We start from the raw sequence: 21,729 nt of genomic DNA on the forward strand, positions 1-21,729 counted from the left end.
GACAATTTTTGTATCGACAGTGTATTCAACATTGAAAGTGTGACTCTGACAGGTTAACAATTGCGTAACAATGAGTTCATGGATTTTAAGAACATGTACAGGTGATTCATGCAATGGTAGAGTGGTTCAGTTTAACTGCAGCTTGTGCCAGCACAGTGTTGGATGCTCAGATTACTATGCATGTACCAATTTGATTACAAAACGTTTCCTTATTCCAAAGCTTCATTTTTGCAAGTCTGTTACAGAATTGTGTGTGTGTGTGTCTCTTTGTTTACAATAAGTTATGTGGCGAACGCTCTACTCGGTGTACAGTTCCTTTCACCCTTTCTGTTCTAATGCAACATTCTCTAGAACAGCAGTGTAACATTATTTAATTGGTTTAATAGGTAAACCAATCTAATTTGGAGTGGTCTGATGGTAGTCTGTATGATTACAAGCCCTGGGAATTTGCACCATCAAATTCTACTGGAAGCTGCATCTACTTGGATACACAGAGAATCTGGAAATCTAAGCAATGTACAGAGGTTTTGGAAGGTGCCATTTGCTACAAATCTTTAAAAGGTAATTGGTTCCCTGGCTTTGCTTCCTTGCAAAACCTTTTGTTAAGCCTTAAAGTGAAAATGTAAGCTTAGATTGGCATTTCATGGAAAGACTGCAAAGTTGCTCAGTTAGCGAAACTTGGTGTATAGGCTTTTTTACAGTCTCGGCATTGGTCAAATCTTACGATTTTAAGAGAATTGATTATTTTTCATATCTTTTATATGGTAATAGTGTCTCAAGAGATTTCTTGATGTCAGAAGTGCTGCGCTTCACCTACTGTATTTCAACGTGTAGAAGGTCTCTGCAGGAGACAGTGGGGGAGGGTCAGTGCGCTTAATGAACATCCCACTGTAATTATAAATGTAAGCTTTGTCTTAGGGGTAAAGCAATAATAAAGAAATTGAGAAGTCTGAGCATATGTAACATCTGACTTTTTATTTACAGCTGGGGGGAAAATGGACATCAATGTGCCTTTATGTCCTAATAGTCGCGGAACAGGACAGTGGGTCCTGGAAAAGGATTTCTGCTATGGATTTGATATGAGTATTTACAATTTCTCAGTTTTCACGGTCGACGAGGCCAATAAGTTCTGTCAGAATTTAGGTATGTTGCAATTAGGTGTATGTCTGTCTGTATAAATATGCACACACTTTGTATATGTGTGTGAACCTATAATTAAACTCTAAACTACGAGCGCTCAAACTACTAGCGATACGTGGAAAACAGTGTGTATGCGAAGCAAATAAAACCAATGTAGTGAAACTAGAATATTAAATGACAGTAAAAATAATGTTGAGGCTTAATTAGCAGAAACAAACTTGTTAGGACATTTATGTACCAAAGTCTTCAAAATCGTCACAATATATTCCAAATGATAAAGAAGCAGCACCTGAATTGGCAACACTTTAGATTATCTGTACGAAGGCTCCATAGTGAAAATTAATCTGAAAAAAAAAGTAAAAAAGCACAAAGTTGTGCGTTATTTAATGTACAAAAGTTAAAATCACACGTAAAAAGAAATGGCACACTCACAAACAGCCTCGCAAAAATCTTGTTGCGGAGTATGCTGTCCTTGATGGGTACACTCCACACAAGTCTGTCTGCTCCTAAGACGTTGCAACCTGCATCAGATTTTTGTGTCGGTGGTAATCAGACTTCCAGGTGAATCGCGAACATCCCAGTCAGGTTGGACATCACCATGCTATGCTCCTCTCTCACAGAAAGACACACACCTTGTGTATCTTTTCCTATCTTATGGGGACGCCAGCGGTCCGTGGAGGCTGTTACATCTGGTCTGGATACATGGCGGGACTTTAGCATGCCCTTAATCACAAATGTGTTCGACATAAAACCAGACTTTTGCAATACATGGCTGCTGGTGGCCAGGGATTGTAACTCCTACCTGACTACTATGTATTTTTTTTTTTTGTGATGGATTGCTTTTATACCTGTTGTTTTTCTTTTTGTTTGTTTCTTTTTGAGATTTCACCTTTCATGAGTTTTACGTGGGCATGGAGGTCTCTTACATGAGAGGTGTGTGTGTGTGTGTGTGTGTGTGTGTGTGTGTGTGTGTGTGTGTGTGTGTGTGTGTGTGTGTGTGTGTGTGTGTGTGTGTGTGTGTGTGTGTGTGTGTGTGTGTGTGTGTGTGTGTGTGTGTCAATGTCCAGTTTCATATGATGCAAGTAAGTACTTTTGAGATGCTATATAAACAATCCAAAAAAATAGATTTCCAGCTTTATCCCAAATGCATTTTACTTCTTTAGATCCCACCTCTGGACTACTGACCATAAATGGTAATGAAGAAAATGCTTTTGTCAGCAAATATCTACAGGCTGATCCTTTCATCACAAACAGAGTTTGGCTTGGCTTGTCTCCCAAATCTAGTGGTAAGTAGACACAATACATGATATTTAAATGTAGACTGAATCATGTGTTATGTTTTATGCAACAAGTCTGGGCTATATGTACCCTTATAATGGATGCATGACGAGCACAAAATATACAAATTGCTCTGGCATAAATTTTTATAACTTTGCCAAATTGTATTGTGAAATTGGCACAATATGTATTGTTTTACTGAATTAGCAATCAGTCTCTAGTTTGTGACTAAAATATACTCTGGTCTTCTGTCTTTGTCCATTTAAAAATCTTAACTAATTACCTGCCAAATGGAAATGCAACCCATTGAGCAGCAGTGCATTACATCGTTTTTCCGACATCGGAACATTTTCACTTATTTTTTTTTTTTTTTGCTTTAAGCCGTTGATTCTTTATTGTCCTGCTGAATGTTACTCTCTCTTTCTATGCAGACAAGGAATTAAGGTGGCTGGATGGTTCACCTGTGAAATATGCCAACTGGAACAGTATAGAGCAAGATGCTAATGGTACATGTGCTGTTTTGTTGCCCACACATGGAACATGGCACAAAGTTGCTTGCATGCCAGGCCATGGCAGGGCAGTCTGTAAGGCACCTCTGAGTAAGTTATCTGGTGGCAAACTTTTTTTTTTTTTCTTTCAACCAGTCTAGCATGTTACAATAACTACAAGTTTGTTAACATGTTGCATGCCATTCCAATTTGTATGCATGTCTACATAACCTATGTTTGCACTATGTACATTTTCTTACAGCACTGAAAAGTTACACAGCACTTACACAGGGTAGGTAGGCCACAAAGTCGCAAGGAAATTACATTGAATAACACCGGTTTCACCAATTTCCGTGGCATTACCAACCTCTTCTGATTTTAAAGTAATTACCCAGTTACAAATAATTCATATTCTTGCCTTTAATCACAGCTCCACTATTTCTCGTATGCAGGTATTGTGGGCAGTTCTTTGGATGGTTTGGCACCTAAAGGTACTGTATGTCTTTTTTTTTTCATTACAGAATCTAATAAAACTGGAATAGCAATTGGATTTGCTGTATTTATTATCCTGACCCTCATCGCTGGACTGATTGTTTACCTCTACAAAAACCAAAGATCTTACTTCTTTTCTTCAATTCGTTATCAACGTACACTGGATGAAACAGAGAACATGGTTATGAATGGCTAGACTTTTTTTTATTATTGTACAAGCTTTTTTTTAATTGCACAGTTGAATAAGTGTTTTTGTTTTTGATTATTATTTATTTGGGGTTTTTTTTAAAGCAGAGGTGTGCCACTGCATGGTTTTTAAAGTAAAGTTGTTGTTTTTAGTCAATGGTCCTTGAAATGTTTACTTTAGCCCATAAAAGAAGCCTTTCTAATGTGTGCTTTTTTGGAGCTCCAGCAAAACAAAAGTGTTCAGAATAATAGTTAATTGAGAAAAAAAAATTGGACAAAGTTACGTTGACAGCATGTAGTGAACCAAAAAGAGTTTGTGGTTAATTACATACATTTTAATTAACAAATAATTATATGTGCCTTATCCCTGGGAAGCTTACTCATTAGGTAAAAGTGTACAGGGGGAGAGTATTGCTTTTACATTTTAAACTGGTATTGTATGAAAACAAAAATGTGTTTATTTTAAGTAGTATAGGAAATTATTAACATTTGTGTGAATGTACAAACTATACTATTGCAGTCCAGGTTTGTCTTGGAGCACCAGTCCAGCTTTACAATTTGTAATGGGGATATTAGCTGAAAGCACTAGCTCAAGTGATGCTTTGTTTTAGCTGTGATAAACGAAGGAACAAAGAAAAACCCAAAGGTTTGAAATTCCTGCTGTACAGTAAGGGTGTGGGACTAATTAGTGATCAATTTAGAACCCATGGGGAGGTGCTAGCAAAGAACTTTATTTAAATGAACAGAAGGAGAAATAATTCCCTTGTAGCTGCACTCAATACCCCAAACAAGGTAAAAAATAACTTCTTTTTTTTTATTAAATATACATAAACTACAAAGGTTTTAAATAAGACTAAGAAACCAACTTTATTTTAAAAACAACTAAAAATGTGCTCTGATGTTGTGCAGTGGGAAAAATCCACAGCTGAAAATGTCAGAATAGTACTTTAAATTGGCTGGGAACGATAAGTCAGATAAGGAATAGCAGGGAGTGTGGATGCTACTAGAGTAGTGTTTCCCAACTCCAGTCCACAGGAAACCCCAACAGGTCAGGTCTTAAGGATATCTCTGCTCCAGCACAGGTGACTCAGTCAAAATGACTGAGCCACAGATTGACCTACCTGTGCTGGAGCAGGGATATCCTTAAGACCTGTTGGGGTTCCCTGGGGACTGGAGTTGGGAAACATGGGTAATCTAGTCAGGTAACCACTTTACCAATCCTATAGGATACCCTTTCCTGGTTCGCTGTATCGTCGCTGGTGAGGGTTAGGTGAACAAACGGGGCGGGGGTGTCCTCGTAGTACACAGCCGGCTATGCGTTGATGCCTGTGTCAACTACATCTAAGGATGTAAAATGTGAAAGATTCCTGATAAAAGAACTTAAATATGAACAGAAATGTCATGTGTTTTATGCTGCTTTTGCTAGCAAGGAGGTTAAGGGGCTTTAAGTAGACCTTTTATGTGCCCAGCCAGACCAGGGCCCCTTCCAAGGACCTCTGCATGCAGCGGGTCCCTGGAGCTGAAACCAGCAAAGAGGTACAGTATAGCCACTTTAAAGACGATTGCATCAACTCTAGCAATGTAGCTTTATTGTAAAGTAAATATACATTTATTAATAAAGTTGATGTAACGACTGGATAATCACCGTTTGATTTGGTTAAACGCTGAAGATATTTTTTTCATTTGTGTGTGTATATGTATTTTGCCTGAGCAAATGGGACTGCTGCTTTTACATGCCTCAGGGATAGTAGGATTAAATGTTATACTTGTAAAAGGGTTATTTAAATTCTTGGCTGTTAATTACTGTTAAATATTGAATGTATGGGTCTTGGTGTATGTCCGTTTTGCACTATGTGTAACTCCTTTTAGAGCAATGATTCTTGACACAGCTTTTCAGCCCTTTTGTGAGCGCTCCGAAATGGTTGTGAGTTTAAAAACCAGCCTGTGCCCTAACAGAATAAAAAAACTGATTCAAGTGAAATCAGTCCCAGGATACTTCATGCATGTTAAGTTTCGAGGTTACAGCCGAAAGTTTTTTATTTTTAATAGACCTTCCATGGATTTATTTCTTGAGGTTATCCAAAATCCCCTTGTGGAGAGTCATTTTATTATGATAATCAGAATAATAGAGAAAACATTATGAACTGATTTTCTTTCTACACTGTGATATATTCTAATATTGTATGGTTAAATATCTTAAACATTCACTAAACATTGGCCTCTGTTAAACTCATTAAACCATTTTTTTTATTACCAAAATTGCCACGCAAGTTTTTTTTTTTTTATCTTGTGACCCTTGATGTCTATACCCTTTGCAATAGTTGTGTGGCATCTGTAATTTTGGTGTTTAACTATGTGCATCATTATGTGTATAATTTCAACAGCTCCCTAGTACTAAGCATGCTCCGGTCCCCCGTGTTCTGCTGCAAACTGGGGCAGGTAAACAGACAGGAGGAGGAGGGGTTGTCTGTGTGCAGTGAAGGCCCTGCCCCCGCAACAAGTAGAGCACAGAGAAGCAACAGCACAGAGCTTGAGCTTGTTCAGCCGCACACAGCGTCTGTCGGCCCGCGCCCCCCGGTTTGCTCACCGCTGGCCTAAACTACTGGAAAATGTAAACATTTTATTACTAACTTCTTGTGTTTGCTATTTGCTAGTGTATCAAGCAGAAAATGGTGCATAAAAAAAAAACTTCCTTTAAACTGTTCATACCCCAGATTGCAAAATATATCTGTTGACTCATTACAATGATGTAGTTCAGTGGTTTTCAACATTTTTTTTTTTTTTGGTTAAGGAATCCCAGAATTCGATGGTGAAATTTTGGGGAACCCCAACCCTCTCCCCCTGTCTTAAGCCCCCCCTCGCCCTTAAGCCCCTTACACTCCCCCCTCTCTTCTACATACGCATTCTCCCCCTTACATTCTCTCCCTTGCACTCACTCTCTCCCTTGCACTCTTCCTCCCCCACACTCTCCCTCTCTTCTATTTTACACACTGACCTTTGTCATTTTAAGAGAGCTGCCAGCGTGCACTCTTTCCTGATCCTACCGGCTGACAGGAGGGAGAGGAAGTTGATGCGACTTCTGGCAGGAGCAGGTAAAGGAAGGATAACAGTGATCAGGCAGAGCTAGTGATCAGGCAGAGCTAGTGAGCCGCCGGGCCTGGGGCAGCTGGGAGAGTTGTCCCGGCTCTCCCACACTGGCCGCTGCAGAACCCTGGTAGAAAACCACTGATATAGTTTATCAGGAACGCCACACCTTTGAGAACGTGACATGGGTAACACACATAATCCAGCTGACATTTATCTCCCTGTGATCTCCCTGTGATGTTCACGTAACATCTCCCCTCTATTCATCACAAATATCACTTTGCTGCCAAGGATACAAAAAAGATCTAATTGCTAGGGTCCTTTGTCCCTGCTTTCTGAGCAAAATATGCATTACGTCTACAAAAACCTATTGTAGCAAAATTCATTTAGAGCTCCAAAACTGCATTTAATATACAAATGTAGTACAGTGCTTGGGTTACAGAAAAAGATTACACCTACAGTATATGCAGACTTTCTCATATATATGATTCCTTCTAAAGAGGTCGTTGGAGCATGAAAGATGTGTCCGACAGAGCACACCTCGTTGAATTTTAAATTCATATTCCCAAATGCATCGTTTGTATCCTAAAAATACTCTTCATTCAGAACAGCGTAAACCCACCTCCTGGGTTTATCCTCTGCACCCTCCCATCATCAATTTGCAGTGACGCCTTTTTATAGCTCCAGGAGAAAAAAAGTGGGTTTTTTTTGTTTGTTTTTGTTTTATGTAATATTGCTCATAACTTCCAGTATCATCTGCAAGTATGACACTGTTTAAATAAGAACTCTGTGATCGCTATCCCTACAAAATATTTTTGAATATTGGTTATCTATGCATAATGGACCCTCCTGCAGCTGGGCCAGACCCACAAGTACAGAGCCTGCTAACATCCCTAGTGCTTCACCACCCTCCTTTATTTTTCGGCTACCTTTGTATTTTTACTTTAGTGTCAGAACCAGCCCAGAAAAGGAGAAATCTCTCAAACACGCTAGCCCCGTGGAACTCTATTTATGGAGATGGGACGGATAAATAAAATAAAGGCATTCCCTCAGACTTAAAAAAAAAAAAAAAAGTGTGTGTCAATCCTTTTGATTGCCATTGGAGTGGGGTTGTATTTCCTGGTGCAAATGTCATGGAAACAGGTCTTTTTTTTTTTTTAATTAGCAAATGGGCTACAACAAAACATTTATATAAAAAATTAGGCAGATAGGCCACGGCTCATGGACATTAGACTATGCCTCCGAGCAAATAGGCCAAGCCTCTGTCAAAATAGGTCACACCTCCATTAGTAAAACATACAGGACACCTACAAGCTCATATTGAACCCCCAAAATAACCACAACATATATATAAGCATATAAGTGTCACAGAGGAGTGCTACTGAGCATGGCAGACTTAGAACTATGCAACTAATTTTGACAGATTTATTATAAATAATTCTTCCTGGTAGTGCACAGGTTATTAAGAATTTGTATTGGTGTTTGGTACCCTTGAGATGTGGTCTGCCGTGTAGTGGCTCAAGGGCTTACAACACTTTGGCCAAAATGTTAAACAAAAAGACCATTTTATTTAATAGATATCTATACATATATATATTTAGGCACTGTACAGTGTATAAGTTTCACTGGATGTGCACTGAGCTCTGTCTGTATTTCATGTTCTGTCTCTGGTTTTAAATACCTCCATTAAGCCACAACAAAACATTTATATTAAAAAAACAAAATAATGAAACGCCATGCCTCCTGAGGATTAGGCCACGCCTCTGTCCAAATAGGCCACAACTCCCAACCAATTGGCCACGCCTCTGTCCAAATAGGCCATGCCTCTGGCCACACCTCCCAGGCATTAGGCCACAACAAAACATATTAAAAAAACAAAACAAAATGAAAATAGGCCTCCTGAGGATTAGGACACGCCTACCGAGCAAATAGGCCACACCTCCCGTCCAATAGGCCACGCCTCCCATTCATTAGGCCATGCCTCCCGTAGAGAGACTGCACACCGGGTTTCTGGATACAAGCATGCATTTTAATGGAAAAGCCTCAGAATTTTATCTGTTAGACTCCATGGGACGCTGGAAATCTGAGACAGCCGGCAGGTCTGAAGTTGGTGTCTGTGCCAGACGCCGACTCCAGCAAGAAAAGGAAACCCACAGTAATCCGGTGAAAGGCGCAGCTAAATCTGCCTCCAGGGCAATAGGCAACACCTCCATATGGAAATCTGCCAGGAGCTGCAGAGGCTGAAGAGCAAAGACTGGGTGAGAGACAGACACACACAAAAAAAGTCACTGGGCGTTTTCTGTGCGATAGTGCCACGCTCACAGTTTAATGAATAAAATAAATGTACTTGAAAGTTCTTTTGTGAAGTTTGTTCTTTCCCGGATGTTGTGAATCCTGGGAATGTCCACCCTTCGCTATGCGCCACTGACTCCCACACCTCTAGCATAGAGGTTATAAGGAGAGGAGAGGGAGTCGCAGCTTCCCGTAAAAGATCCGCCTCCCTCCGCAGCCCTTTGGCTGCGTCCATGCCGCCGCTGACCGTGCTTGGCGCTCCGCTCGGTCAGCACAATGTAAATGTAAATCTGTCCGGCCATGTTCACGTGGCGTGAGTGTGCACGTACGCTCATGGCGCGTGCCGAGACAGATTAAATTGAGTTTGAGGTGCGCCAATCAGCACCAGTCACTGTTAGGCCACACACCCCCAGCTCATGCTTACCGAAAAAGTTGCTGGACAGCCAAATGCTTATGCTTGGAGAGTTGGTGGCGTCACCACTCTCAATCATGAGCGCGGTCAGCGGGACGCAGTGTTGTGTGTGTCTCTGCTAGTGACTTAATCACTGATACCAGTATTTTACAGGACAGGAAAAATTTGGAAATTGGTAATTATTATTATTTTAATATAAATGAAAGCAGAATGTTTCTATTTACCTACCTAAATTAGTATTGAATTATAACCCATACCGCTGAAATCTTTTACACTTCGTAACACTTCAAAATCTATGTTTTCTTTTTCTTCATATTAAACATTTTATACTTTATTTAAACATTATTGAAGCGGCACCTACCACATCAGCAAAATTCCACCGAGCATACAGTGAGCCGCCGAGCAACCCCCTCTCCCCCCCGTGAACCACACCCTTCCCGCCCCCCCCATAGCTGCCGAACACCACCTCCCGCGACCCCCTGTGAGCCGCCTGGCAACCCCCCCCCCCCCCCATATGAGCCACCAAACACACCCTTCCCACCACCCCCATAGCCGCCGAGCACCCCCCGTGAGCCGCCAGGCACACAGTGAGTCGCCGGGCAACCCCCGTGAGCCGGCGAGCACCCCAAACCCCCCCCCCCCCCCCCCCGTGAGCCGCCGAACACCCATCCATCCCCCTCCCCCCCTGTGAGCCGCCACCGAACGCCCTCGTGTCCCTGTACCTCCGCCGTGGGGCTGGCTCCAGCAGAAGGCCTCAGCCGGGGGAGATAGTTGTGGCTGCTCCGTGCGGGGGGCTCAGACACCCCCCTCCCAATGTCTCCACTGGGGGTGGGCTGCTCGGGGGATGGGGGGGGAGGAGGGGGAGTCAGGAGAGAGGGGGGGCAGGATCTTCAGAATAATAGACACACACAAACATGGAATTCAGTTACTATAAATATAGAAGTGCAAATAGCTAAAACACGGTTTTAAGTCAAACTTTGCGTTTAGCACTGAAATTGTGTTTTAGGTGTTGTTTTATGAAATTGTGCTCTTGTAACTATGGACACACACACACACTCTCTCTCTCTCTCTCTCTTAACATTTTTGCATTAAAGGGGGCTTGCAATGCAATGTGGTGGAGAGGGGGAGGGGGGAAGGTTGCTAAACTTTTGAGTGTATAAATTAACAAGTAACAATATTGATCCACCCCCTAACGTTGAGATCAACGCACAAAGATAACCGGCTGGGGGGGTGGGCGGTTGTTTGTGTGAGTCTTGTGCAACTGTAGTTGGAAGCCAGGAATGCAGCATGAGCAGGCGGGACAGGGCTGCAAGGGAACACACAGCTCCCCCTTTTTATTTTTACCAGCCCCATCTGTAGGGGAACCACCCGCAGGCCTTTCTCCCTGCCAGGGGAGGTCTCCCACCACGGGGTCTCTGCAGACTGAAATTAACCCCAGAGAACAGACCGAGCAGAGCTCGGCGGTGAGCTGCCCCTATGAAGGCCGCCCTCCTGCTCTTGTTGTGTGGCGCAGCAGATATTGTCGCCGGCCAGGGAGGGCTCCAACTCCAAGTAGATGGTAAGCGCGGTCCGCGCGCGCTCTGCACCTGGGAGTTCATACCGTGCGCGAGCTGTGCATCTGGGAGTTCATACCGTCTGCGCGCACAGGCTGGAAGGGGAGCGCTCCGTGCACTTGGGAGTTATTACCGCCCGCGCGCACAAGTCTCGGCGCTAAAGTGTGTGTGATTAAGATGAAAATAGAAAGACCATTTGTACAGATTTAAAGGTGACACTGTCCTCATTTGCAGGTAATTTCCCAGAATCCCTAGCTGCAGTAGTATACTGTGAGATAATTCTCAAAAGCAGGGTTGCGCACGGGGAGGTCTTTTGCAAATCTGGTAGCACAGCGCGACTGCACCTTCCGCGCGCCCATTGAGGGCAGTGCTTGTACGCACAACGTGCGCTGTAGAACGCAGTCTTAGGCCTCGGTCCCGCTGCGCTCGTTGGCGCGGGCGGCCATGTCGCGAGTTTCCCACCAGCAGGGGAATCCTCGCGAGCCGGTCCCGGTCCCCCCTGGCGGCACAGCTGACTACACGCTGTGGCGCGTCAGCCGCTAGGAGACACAAGAGAATGGTGTTTCCTAGCGTTGACGCGTCACGTGGTGTGGCTGTGAGCCAATGGGGAGGGGAGGCTTCGGGGAGCGGGGAGGAGTGTGGAGTGAAAGCAGGTGAGTGCCTGTCTGTGTGTGTGTGTGTCTGTGTGCGTGCGTGCCTGTCTGTGTGTGTATGTGTGTGCCTGCCTCTGTGTGTGTGTGTGTGTGTGTGTGTGTGTGTGTGTGTGTGTGTGTGTGTGTGTGTGTGTGTGTGTGTGTGTGTGTGTGTGTGTATGAGTGCGTGAGTGCCTGCCTGTGTGTGTGCGTGAGTGCCTGCCTGCCTGCCTGCCTGTGTGTGTGTGTATGTATGTATGTATGTATGTATGAGTGCCTGCGTGTGTGTGTGTTTAAACTTACCCTCAGCAGCTCCAGCCCGAGTCCGTGGAGGGAGGGGGGGGAGAGTAGCGGGTCCCTCCGCTCAAGCCACGCCCCCCCTCCCTGTCAAGCCTCCCACTCCCGCCCACCTCCCGCTCCCTACAGACCGCATATCGCGGTCTGTGTATGTCAGCGCACCGCCTGTCTGCAGTGCGGGTGCGCTGACTCTGGGAGCGGGGCCTTAGCCTAAGGCTGCGGCCCCAGTAACTGCCTGTGCGCACGGCGCGGCGTGCGCTGTGCGTGTAAGCACCGCCCCTCAATGGGGCTGGGCCCAGTAGACACCGTCACGCTGAAGGTGCAGCCGCGCCGTGCTGCAAGGTTTTTGACAACTCAATCAAATTGAGTCCAAACCTTGCGACAGAGGCGTGGCCACTATGCACAAAGGGAACTCGGCAAGCGCCGCCCGCTCAGCGCTAGCGGGGACGCATTCTAAGATAAAAATGCTTTCTTTTCAGAAGCCACTCACCTTGATATTTATCAAGCAAGGCTCATCCATTCAATCACCGTAGAGTGATGCTCCTAATTAAAATAGGGTTTTTAGTTTATACAAATCATCCGACCCTCCCCCTCCACCCAAAAAAAAAAATTCAGAGCAGAATATAAAACCTTAAAGTCAACATGTACAAAAAATGTAACATTTTGGTGCCTGGCCAAATGCAACTCGTATAACTTTTACATTTCAGTTTGTCTATTATAGAAGATTACTGGAGCATTTCACAATAATCAGAATGAAAAAGACAAAAATGAGGGCTATACATGAAATAATAATTAATATGGATATCAGCATTTAAACACAGCGGATGTCGCAGTTGAACTGATGACTGAAACCTTCATAAAGGGAAGCGCATTCTAAAGTCTCTTTAACCCCTTCAATTTCAGAAGGGAATGAGGTCAACGTTGGCTGTGAAGCTGTTAATTTGAGATGGTCTTGACCTAGACCAGCGCGTGTTGAATTCTAGGCAAGATTATAACAATACTACACTGAATAGGTGATTGCTAATAATTTTGAAGTTGTACTGTGTTTTTCCTCTTCTGCACAGAATGCCCATCTCCAGTGTGGATTCCGTTTAACAACAGATGTTACACTTTTCTTCATGCACAACTGAAGAACTCACTCAATATTGATCTTGCTCGAGACCTTTGCAAAGGTATCCATGTTCCAACAACTAATATTTAGATATATTTTATTAATATTTGTAAATGGGAAAATACACAACCATATGTGTGTATCGTGTCCTATGTGTAAATTATAGGTTAGATCACGATATTAGTTAAAATAATTTATTTTATTGGATCTTGCAAACAACTGTTCAGAGTACCTCTCGCAGCGCTATGTGAAATGTTGTTTGCAAGATCCAATAAAAGAAATTATATTTACGAATATCATGATCCAGCCACCATTGTGTTCTTTTGCTTCACTTCCACAAGCTGCGCACTGCCTACCTGTCCTCTCCAGGACACAGCTTTCCAGAATCTATGGTGCAATAGCACGCAGACTACAGGATTACACTGCTAAGGCCGCGTTCACAGAGGGGGCTTTGCGACGCTGCGTGCGCGCCTCTCTGCTGGGCGATGTGTGATCATCCTCAGCAGACGGAATGACACAAGGCGACATCCAGGAAGTGTGAGCGCGAGTGAGCATGTGTGGGAGCAAGTCTGCCCCGAAACGCACTTCACAGAGAGGGGGAAGATCACCCTAAACAAGAACAACGCAGGGATCCCCCCCACACACACGGGGTCACTGAAAAGGGGGTCCCCCCCAACCTCCACAGAAGGACCATACCCTCTGATTTCACTGCCCAGAACTGCTGAGTCTGGTCAATTTCAGCAGCCAATCAATCTAAGGGCTGTTATTTAGTGTGTGCGGCTGTGCGCGTCTGTGTCTGTGATTTATTAGTTATTAAAAAAAACACTGGTAAAAAATAAAATATTTATAAAATTTGTGCAGACACACAAACACACTATATATATATATATATATATATATATATATATATATATATATATATATATATATATATATATATATATATATATATATATATACACACACATACATACAGTGGTTGACAAATCAACCAAAAATCTACTCGCCGAACCAAAAAATCTACTCGCCACCTAGTCCCACTCCCAATCCTGCCCTGCTTGGTGTCGGCCATGAGGAGGTCGCCACGGGGTCAAATCCAGTCGCCACGGGCCTGTATTTTAATAGATTTGTCAAGCACTGTGTATATATATGTGTACACACACACACACACACGAAAAGATGATTTCCCCCTTCTTCCCCGCTGTCTGTCGGCTCCCTCCCGTGCGCGCGTGGCCCTTGTATAGAAGGGCTGACTAACCACAGCCATCTATAAATGCCGCACGCGGCCGCACTATGTAAAACCTTTAGGGCTGTTCTAATCAATGTAAACGAACATTGATTGGCTGCTGAAATTGACGTCACACTGCTGCAGCCGGAGATCACAGATTGAAAAGACTCCCGCCACTGCAGCAGCGTCGACGCCGTACTTTGCAGCCAATGGTAGTTTCAATACAGAACACTACCATTAGTCGCCTGGAATCTGTGACGAACGCGTGCGCGCACATCGTGTAGCGTGCTGTGTGAGCGGGGCCTATGTGTGAGTACTTTCATTTGTTGACTGTTATCTTCAGCACTTTACAGTCTACATAATCTAGCTCCAGGGGAGTGATTTTATACATGAAGCTTTAAGCTGGGGTCCGGCTGTCCATTCCCTCTGGATAGCTAGGTCAGCCCATCTGTTTGCCTTCCACTCTTTTGCTCCTCTTAATTGGAGTATTAGGCCACACTGCGACGTGCACGCACGTCCGTCACAATTTAGGATTCGGTGAAAACTCCACCGATGGCAAAGTGCAGCGTTGACGCTGCATAATTTTGCCCCACAACCCAAATTGAAATTTGGGGCTACAGTCGCGTCACGTGAGCTGGTTCAGCCAATAAAGGCGAACCAGCTCTGTGACGTGTTCGTTACGCCCCCAAACGCCACGACCCAACTCCTGCAGTTTGAGCACAGATCGCTGGCCTGCAGGAGCGCGCAGCGGAGGTGCGGACGTAGCAGCCTGTCTGAGCGAGACCTTATGTGACTAGATCTGCAAGCAAGCCTTAGGCTGCGCTTATCGTGCCGGCGCCAGCAACATCGCGGCAAAACAAATGCATTGCCGCCGGCGCTTGCGCTTTTAGTATGCGCGACGTGACGGATTGGTCGCGATCGCTGGAAGTCATCTCTATTTGATTTTCCAGCGACCGTCGCTATAAGCGTAGCCTTATTTGCAAAATACTTGTTGTCAACGTGGATTTAATGTTACATTTGGATAAGATACATGATATATGCCCATTTCTGAGCACGGATACAGAGCTGTGCTCTATTTTTTCTAAATTATAGGTTAGAACAGTGTTTCCCAACTCCAGTCCTCAGGGAACCCCAACAGGTCAGGTCTTAAGGATATCCTTGCTCCAGCACAGGTGGGTCAATCAGTGGCTCAATCATTTTGACTAAGCCACCTGTGCTGGAGCAGGGATATCCTTAAGACCTGACCTGTTGGGGTTCCCTGAGGACTAGAGTTGGGAAATACTGGGTTAGAAGGTTGAATGGTAACGATTAGATGTTATTACAGTTTAGTGGTGCATTATGGTTGGTTGTAAATACACTACAATCATTACATTACATATAAAACACTACATTGGGAATGTGGGGTTCATGCCCTGTTTCCAGTCCTTTCCAGTCAGTTGAAGTTGACAACTCCTGATGTATTCAAGATGGGGCATCACTGCAGAGGTCCCGTCCCTGCTGCTTGGATCTTCCAAATAAAAAAGTGGTCATTCCCTTACAAAACATAATTAAATGCACGATATTTCAAACTTTGTAAGTCTTATTTAAATGCAAAGTCTAACACAGGGGTGCGCATAGTGGGTCGGGGGACGCAAGATTTTGTTTTGGGGAGGGATGGGGGCGGGGTGCTGCCTGGGCCCCGCACTCTTCCCGAGGCATTTAAATAAAATGCCGGGGGATCGCGTGAGGCCCCTGCAACTCTAAACTTACCTTCACTCTGCCGGCGTCAGGACTCGTGTCCATGGCAATGCGGCATCAAATGACGCCACGTGGTCATGTGTTGTCATACGCGGCAAATTATGTCACGGGTCACGTGAAAATTACGCCGCGTGCAGTAAGGGTGGGGCACCACCGGAGCAGAACAGGCATAGGGGGCGCAGCAAAAAAATAAAGTTTGCGTGCCCCTGGTCTAACGTATAGTAATATTCAACTTTACTTATCAATGGATTCTATGCACAAGGTCGGGTGGCCAACCTGTGACTCAAGGGCCATCTGTGTTCAGTGCTTCATGTGCGGCTCATGAACGGGGAAAAAAAAACACAAAAAAACAGGGGCTCTGACTGCAGACAGTGCAGTCCTATGGACCAGCGACCCCTGGTGGGCTCCCAAGCAGCACAGGGTACAGAGAATATACACCGTCTGCTGAGAGCTCTGTCAGGGGCGCAAAGCTTTTTTTGTTGCGCTCCCTTTGCCTGTTCTGCTCCAGTGGTGCGTGACCCTCCCCCCCCCCCCTTACTTCACGCGGCGTAATTTTCATGTGATGTCATTTGATGCCGCGTTGCCATGGACACGAGTCCTGACGTCAGCAGAGTGAAGGTTAGTTTAGAGTTGCAGGGACCTCATGCGATACCCCAGCATTTCATTTAAATGCCCTGGGGGAAGAGTGCGGGGCCCCTGCAACACCCTGCTCCCCCCAAAAAAATCTTGTGAGACAGCTGAGAGAGGTGAGTGAATGCAGCATGCCCAGTAACAACCCCTCCTTCACTCACCCTCCCTGGGACTTAACCCCCATCCTGCCTGTCGGCCACACACACTAAAGAGGGCACGCGCTGAAGAGGAGGCGCATGCAGACACACGCTGAAGAGGCGCGCACGGGCACGCGCTGAAGAGGCGCGCGGGGACACGCGCTGAAGATGCGCGCGGGGACACGCGCTGAAGAGGAGGCACGCGCAGACACACGCTGAAGAGGAGGCACGCGCGGACACACGCTGAAGAGGAGGCACACGTTGATGAGGACGCACGCTCTTCACCTTTCTCCTTGACTCATCTGCCCCTTATCTTAACCCCTTTCGCCAACATCCTTTTATTAACCCTTTCACTACCAAAGAGGCAGCCGGGCAATGCAGAGATTTTATGCAAATCCCTCCTGTAACAAAAGGGTTAATCCCTTCATTCACAAACTCTTTCCATGTCTGCGCTTCACCTTTTCTCACCTTCACTACATTCATCCACCCCTCATCCCAGCACTCGCCCTTAGTTATTCCCTCCATTTAAAATCACATTTAATTTATAATGTTAAAAATACATAAAACATATTTTATGTATTGAACATTATAAATTACATGTGATTTTAAATGGAGGGAATAACTAATGCTGGGATGAGTGATGGATGGATGGATGGATGGATGGATGGATGGATGGATGGATGGATGAGGAGGATGTTAGGGAGATGGGAGCAGTGTAGGTGAGAAAAGGTGAAGCACCTGAAGAGTTTGCACTAGTAAATCTAAAGAAAATGTATTTCTTTTGAACACTTTATGTAGATTTACTAGAACATTTTCTGGCTTTAAAAAATAAATAAATAAATAAAACACATTTGTTAAACAAACTACGAGAAACAGCCCCCAATATCTTGGTGCTTAGGTGCCCCGAGGGTCTTACTCCCCCGCTGAGGATTTGACACATACCAAAATCCTCATCTGGATCTTAACCTCTATGACATGACATTTAATGAAAGAAGCAGAATTTAAGATCTGTGGATTGCAAGACATACAGATACACTTTTGATTTATCAACCACCTTCCAACACTTTGTATGGTGGAAGGTTTTTTTTTGTCACATTTTGTACCCACTATAACCTAATTGTGTATGACATTTTTAGAAACTGGGCCAAATGACGGACCTATGTGCAGTGTGAATGCACAATTGAATGCATTTGTATTGGTATAACAGGTACAGTATAAGGGATTCATTTTTACTTTTATGGGGCATTGGGAACTCATTATTTTCTCTGTTTTCATTCACCTAAAACCTATGGATGGCATTATTCCTAATTAAAACATTTATTTTTGTGTCATTACGGTTTCGTGCTTTGAATTCTGTTTATGCAATAAGCTGTAATGTACAAAAAAAAAAGATTGCCGTGTTGCTAGCAGAATGAAGTGGCACCAAATGTAACCTTGTCTCAACATATTAAATGTGTTTTTCAGTCTCTGGTGCCGACATTATAAGTATCAATACTGAAGAGGAAAATGCATTCCTATTAAAAATATTTCAAACAGAATGGAAAGGCCCTAAAGAGATTTTGCTGGGCTTGTTTTATGATAGTGATGGTAAGTTGATATCTATGTACAATACATATGAGCTAGTGTCCTCTTTGACCAATAATATGAGCCCCCTTTGCTGGCACCTAGTTTTGATAGGAAAAATTACTTGTGTTGTAAAGAAAAAGCGTGACGGAAGTGACGTCACGCTACAGATGGGCGCGCACCTGCGCATGCAGAACTCCATAGTTCCAGACCGGACAGAGGTTGTAGGCAGCGCATGCGCAGGAGGTTGCAGGCCGCACCACACATGCGCAATACCACCCTTCACCTCCGCATGCACATGTGCTGAACAGCCGCCATCTTCTGCGCATATCCCAAATGGCGGCCTTCCGCTGCGCATGCCCCAAACGGCCGCTGTCTTCTGTGTATGCGCTGAAAATGTCCTTCTGAAGCACGCACGCGCACACACGTTACTAGAGAAATTCTAAGTTAGTACAAATATAGCAGTGCAAAAAGCAGACAATTTACAAAAGGTAACATTTATAATTTAAAAAAATAAATAAAGACGTGCAAAAACATGCAGTGTGTAAACATATAGAACATGAAATGTATATGTATATACATTTATATAATATAGTAACTGCAATGATTATATATATAAAAAAAAGTGTTCTAAAACTTCTTTGGGTTGTCACTGAAATTGTTTTGATTTTAATGATTTACAATGAGTTAAAAACCTTTGAGAGTGACTGAATTTAGATACTTTACAATCCAAAATATATGTATCTTACTTTAGTTATCAATTATGTCTTGTATTCAAAGTGATAGGACATTTCAACACAAAAATAAATTATGCTCAAATCTCAATCATTGAACATCACCATCTCAAATCCAATTGCTGTCACAAAACACAAAGAGGTTTCACTTACAATGCGCGTGCTCAGCACATACAACTGTTTTTAAAGTAGTGATGTTAAAAATCGGTTCTTCATTGGAATATCATTTAATTAGAGATGATAACCACAAGACACAACTTGAATGACTCACTTTTCCTTTATAGATTGAGCCCACACTTAAACTATAAACGCCAATCTTACTACTGCAAACTGCTGCAAACTGCTGTATTAACAACGCTTCCACAGTCCAACGCCGCCTCAGTTGCAGGGGGCCACCAAATACCGCCATAAATATTTGAACTTCCTTTCTGAAGCCCGGTTTTATTTATATATAAAATTACTTAATGTTCAAAAACAAAAAGTATATATATTTGTATGGAGGGCACAGCAAATGTAAAACGTGCAAGCAGATGTTTGGTGCTAAATTACAAGAACGATGGTTAAATGTCACTTTAGAAAAAAAGAAACACGATTGAACAAAGACTTTGAGATGGCACCTTTTAAAGAATTCTGTGATCATTATTTCTCTCGTTGTCACAGATGACTCTCTTAAATGGTACGACAATTCAGAAGTAACATTTACAAACTGGAGAGAAGAGACTCCGAGTAATGAAGATCTAAACACCTGTGCTGCGATGGATACATTGACAGGGCAATGGGAACAAATCAGCTGTGAGAAATTTATCGAAATGGGAACAGTGTGTAAAACTAGTAAGTACAAACATCCTACTGTTATTAGTTGGGACTTTTAAGCATACATTTAAGACATGAATGAAAATGTGGCGGGCATTGTTAATTATATTTTGGACAATTCAGGCTGAAGTGAATGGAATTCAGCTGTATTCCCAGGTCTTAAATGTTTTGTATATTGGCTACTGCTTTGCTGGTGGAAAACCTATAAGAAACAATGTGAAAGTGGCATGGTCTTGTTACATTTCAGTAATTGTAACGTGTTAGATGTTTCTATGTGTATGGTTGAACAGAAGTAGCCATCCTATAAAACAATTTATTAGAGGGACCAGTTACATTGGAGGTCTCTGTTATATCAAATGCACATTTAGCTTGGCCATATAAAAAGCAGGGAAAGCTAAAGTACAATTTACATACATTTTCATGTTTTATTATTTCAGATTCTCGAAAAAGAAAACAAGCAGGTAAGTGTCACAACTTTTGATTTGGTTTAAGAGTTAAGTTATTAACATTTATTTTATATGTATAATTTCTTGTTGCATGTACAAAGTTTAATTTATTCCCATACAGAAACGATGAGTTAGACTAGAGAACTGATTAATTGAATATAACACATAGCTATTGTAGTCTTTAGCCAGAAAACAGAAAATTGCACAAGTTGGACATCATCATAAAGTAACTCCGTCTTAAAAAATTACCTTTGTAAAATAGATTTATTTTTTACGTTATTACCTTGTAAATTGAACTGAAACCTGTTCCGTTTTTACTATTCTGTAAACATTCTCTTGCAGGTCAAAGGGTCTTAATAATTGCTTTGATCACCGCTATTGCCCTTCTTGTGATAATTGTTTCAGTAGGTCTCTTATTACTGTACAAGAGAAAAGTTTTTTCTGGATTTACATCAAGAAATCACCATGTGGGAGCCCAAGTTCTTCCATACAGCGATGAAACCATATTAGTGGAGGCACTAGAAAAGGAGTTTTCGGCATAACATTTACTATTTAGGACAATTATTTACTCTTTAATGTGTATTTAAAAATTGAGCAAATTATCAAATTGAGTGCGCCGCAGCAGCCCAATTATGAACTCAATTGCGACGGGATGACAAGTTGCAGTAGACGTCAGACAGATTGTGTGTAAATACACACGCCAGAAGGAACTGTCTCAAGCATTAAACATTCCTAAAGGGCCCAATATATTTACAGTAGCAATGATCACTAAAGAGGGTTTGTTGCATATAAACCATTAAGACTCTTTATATGTATAGATATATGATGCTGTCTCTGTGTACCATTTGTAGACAAAATGTATATCAAAATGTGCATATGTAAAACCCTTTAAAAACAAAAAATATTGGAGAGGAAAAAAAAAACCCATTAAGACAGACCTACCAGACCAGGTCATAGTCCAACCCATGCAGAGAAACTCAAGCCCTTCTATTAGTTCTTGAAACCAGCGACAGTTTAATGTAAACACAGGTTTTTGCTCTTTGGATGGGCCACAGAATGTAAACTTGTACAAGTTAGTGGCGTTCACTTCCCAAATAACTACCATTCAGCCTAGGGTACTGAATCTATTCTATAATGTATAGCGAAACACTGTTGTAAAGAACTTTGGGATAATGTCAATTTAAGAATGAGGGTATGAAGGTTAAGTCCTAACATGGAGAATGTTTAAACTGTAAATAAAAATTCTTAAAGCAGTGTTCCCTTTGTGTTTTATATAAAATGAAATAATTGTCAAGTCTTTTTTAGTTGTCGGGTGATATAACATTTGTGCACAAATAGTGATGTTAAAGATATGTTGCATGGAAAGGATTGCCAAAATGATAACATGACAGATTGAAAATGGAAAAGTACACATCTTCAGCACCATACCTAAGTGATATAGTGCATATAATGTGTAAATTATGTTACACAGTGTAT

At 42.9% G+C, this 21,729-nt stretch overlaps 2 protein-coding genes across 2 annotated transcripts in view; both read left to right on the forward strand.

Annotated features, from left to right (window-relative positions):
• The window catches only part of LY75 (lymphocyte antigen 75), a 46,409-nt gene extending 40,566 nt beyond the window's left edge, over positions 1-5,843 (forward strand). The window contains 5 exon segments of the mRNA XM_075609270.1: positions 387-561; positions 985-1,143; positions 2,304-2,426; positions 2,850-3,017; positions 3,428-5,843. Coding sequence (XP_075465385.1) covers positions 387-561; positions 985-1,143; positions 2,304-2,426; positions 2,850-3,017; positions 3,428-3,594 — 792 coding nt within the window. The 3' untranslated portion in view covers positions 3,595-5,843.
• Positions 5,844-10,625: 4,782 nt separating this feature from the next.
• CD302 (CD302 molecule) lies at positions 10,626-21,509 on the forward strand. The gene is made up of 6 exons (XM_075609277.1): positions 10,626-10,930; positions 12,919-13,026; positions 18,162-18,284; positions 19,655-19,825; positions 20,245-20,268; positions 20,596-21,509. Exons 1-6 carry the CDS (start codon positions 10,849-10,851, stop codon positions 20,793-20,795), a joined length of 708 nt encoding a protein of 235 aa, XP_075465392.1. The 5' UTR covers positions 10,626-10,848; the 3' UTR covers positions 20,796-21,509.
• The last annotated feature ends 220 nt before the right edge of the window (positions 21,510-21,729 follow it).

Source organism: Ascaphus truei, chromosome 7, assembly GCF_040206685.1.
Source record: "Ascaphus truei isolate aAscTru1 chromosome 7, aAscTru1.hap1, whole genome shotgun sequence".
Taxonomy (NCBI): domain Eukaryota; kingdom Metazoa; phylum Chordata; class Amphibia; order Anura; family Ascaphidae; genus Ascaphus; species Ascaphus truei.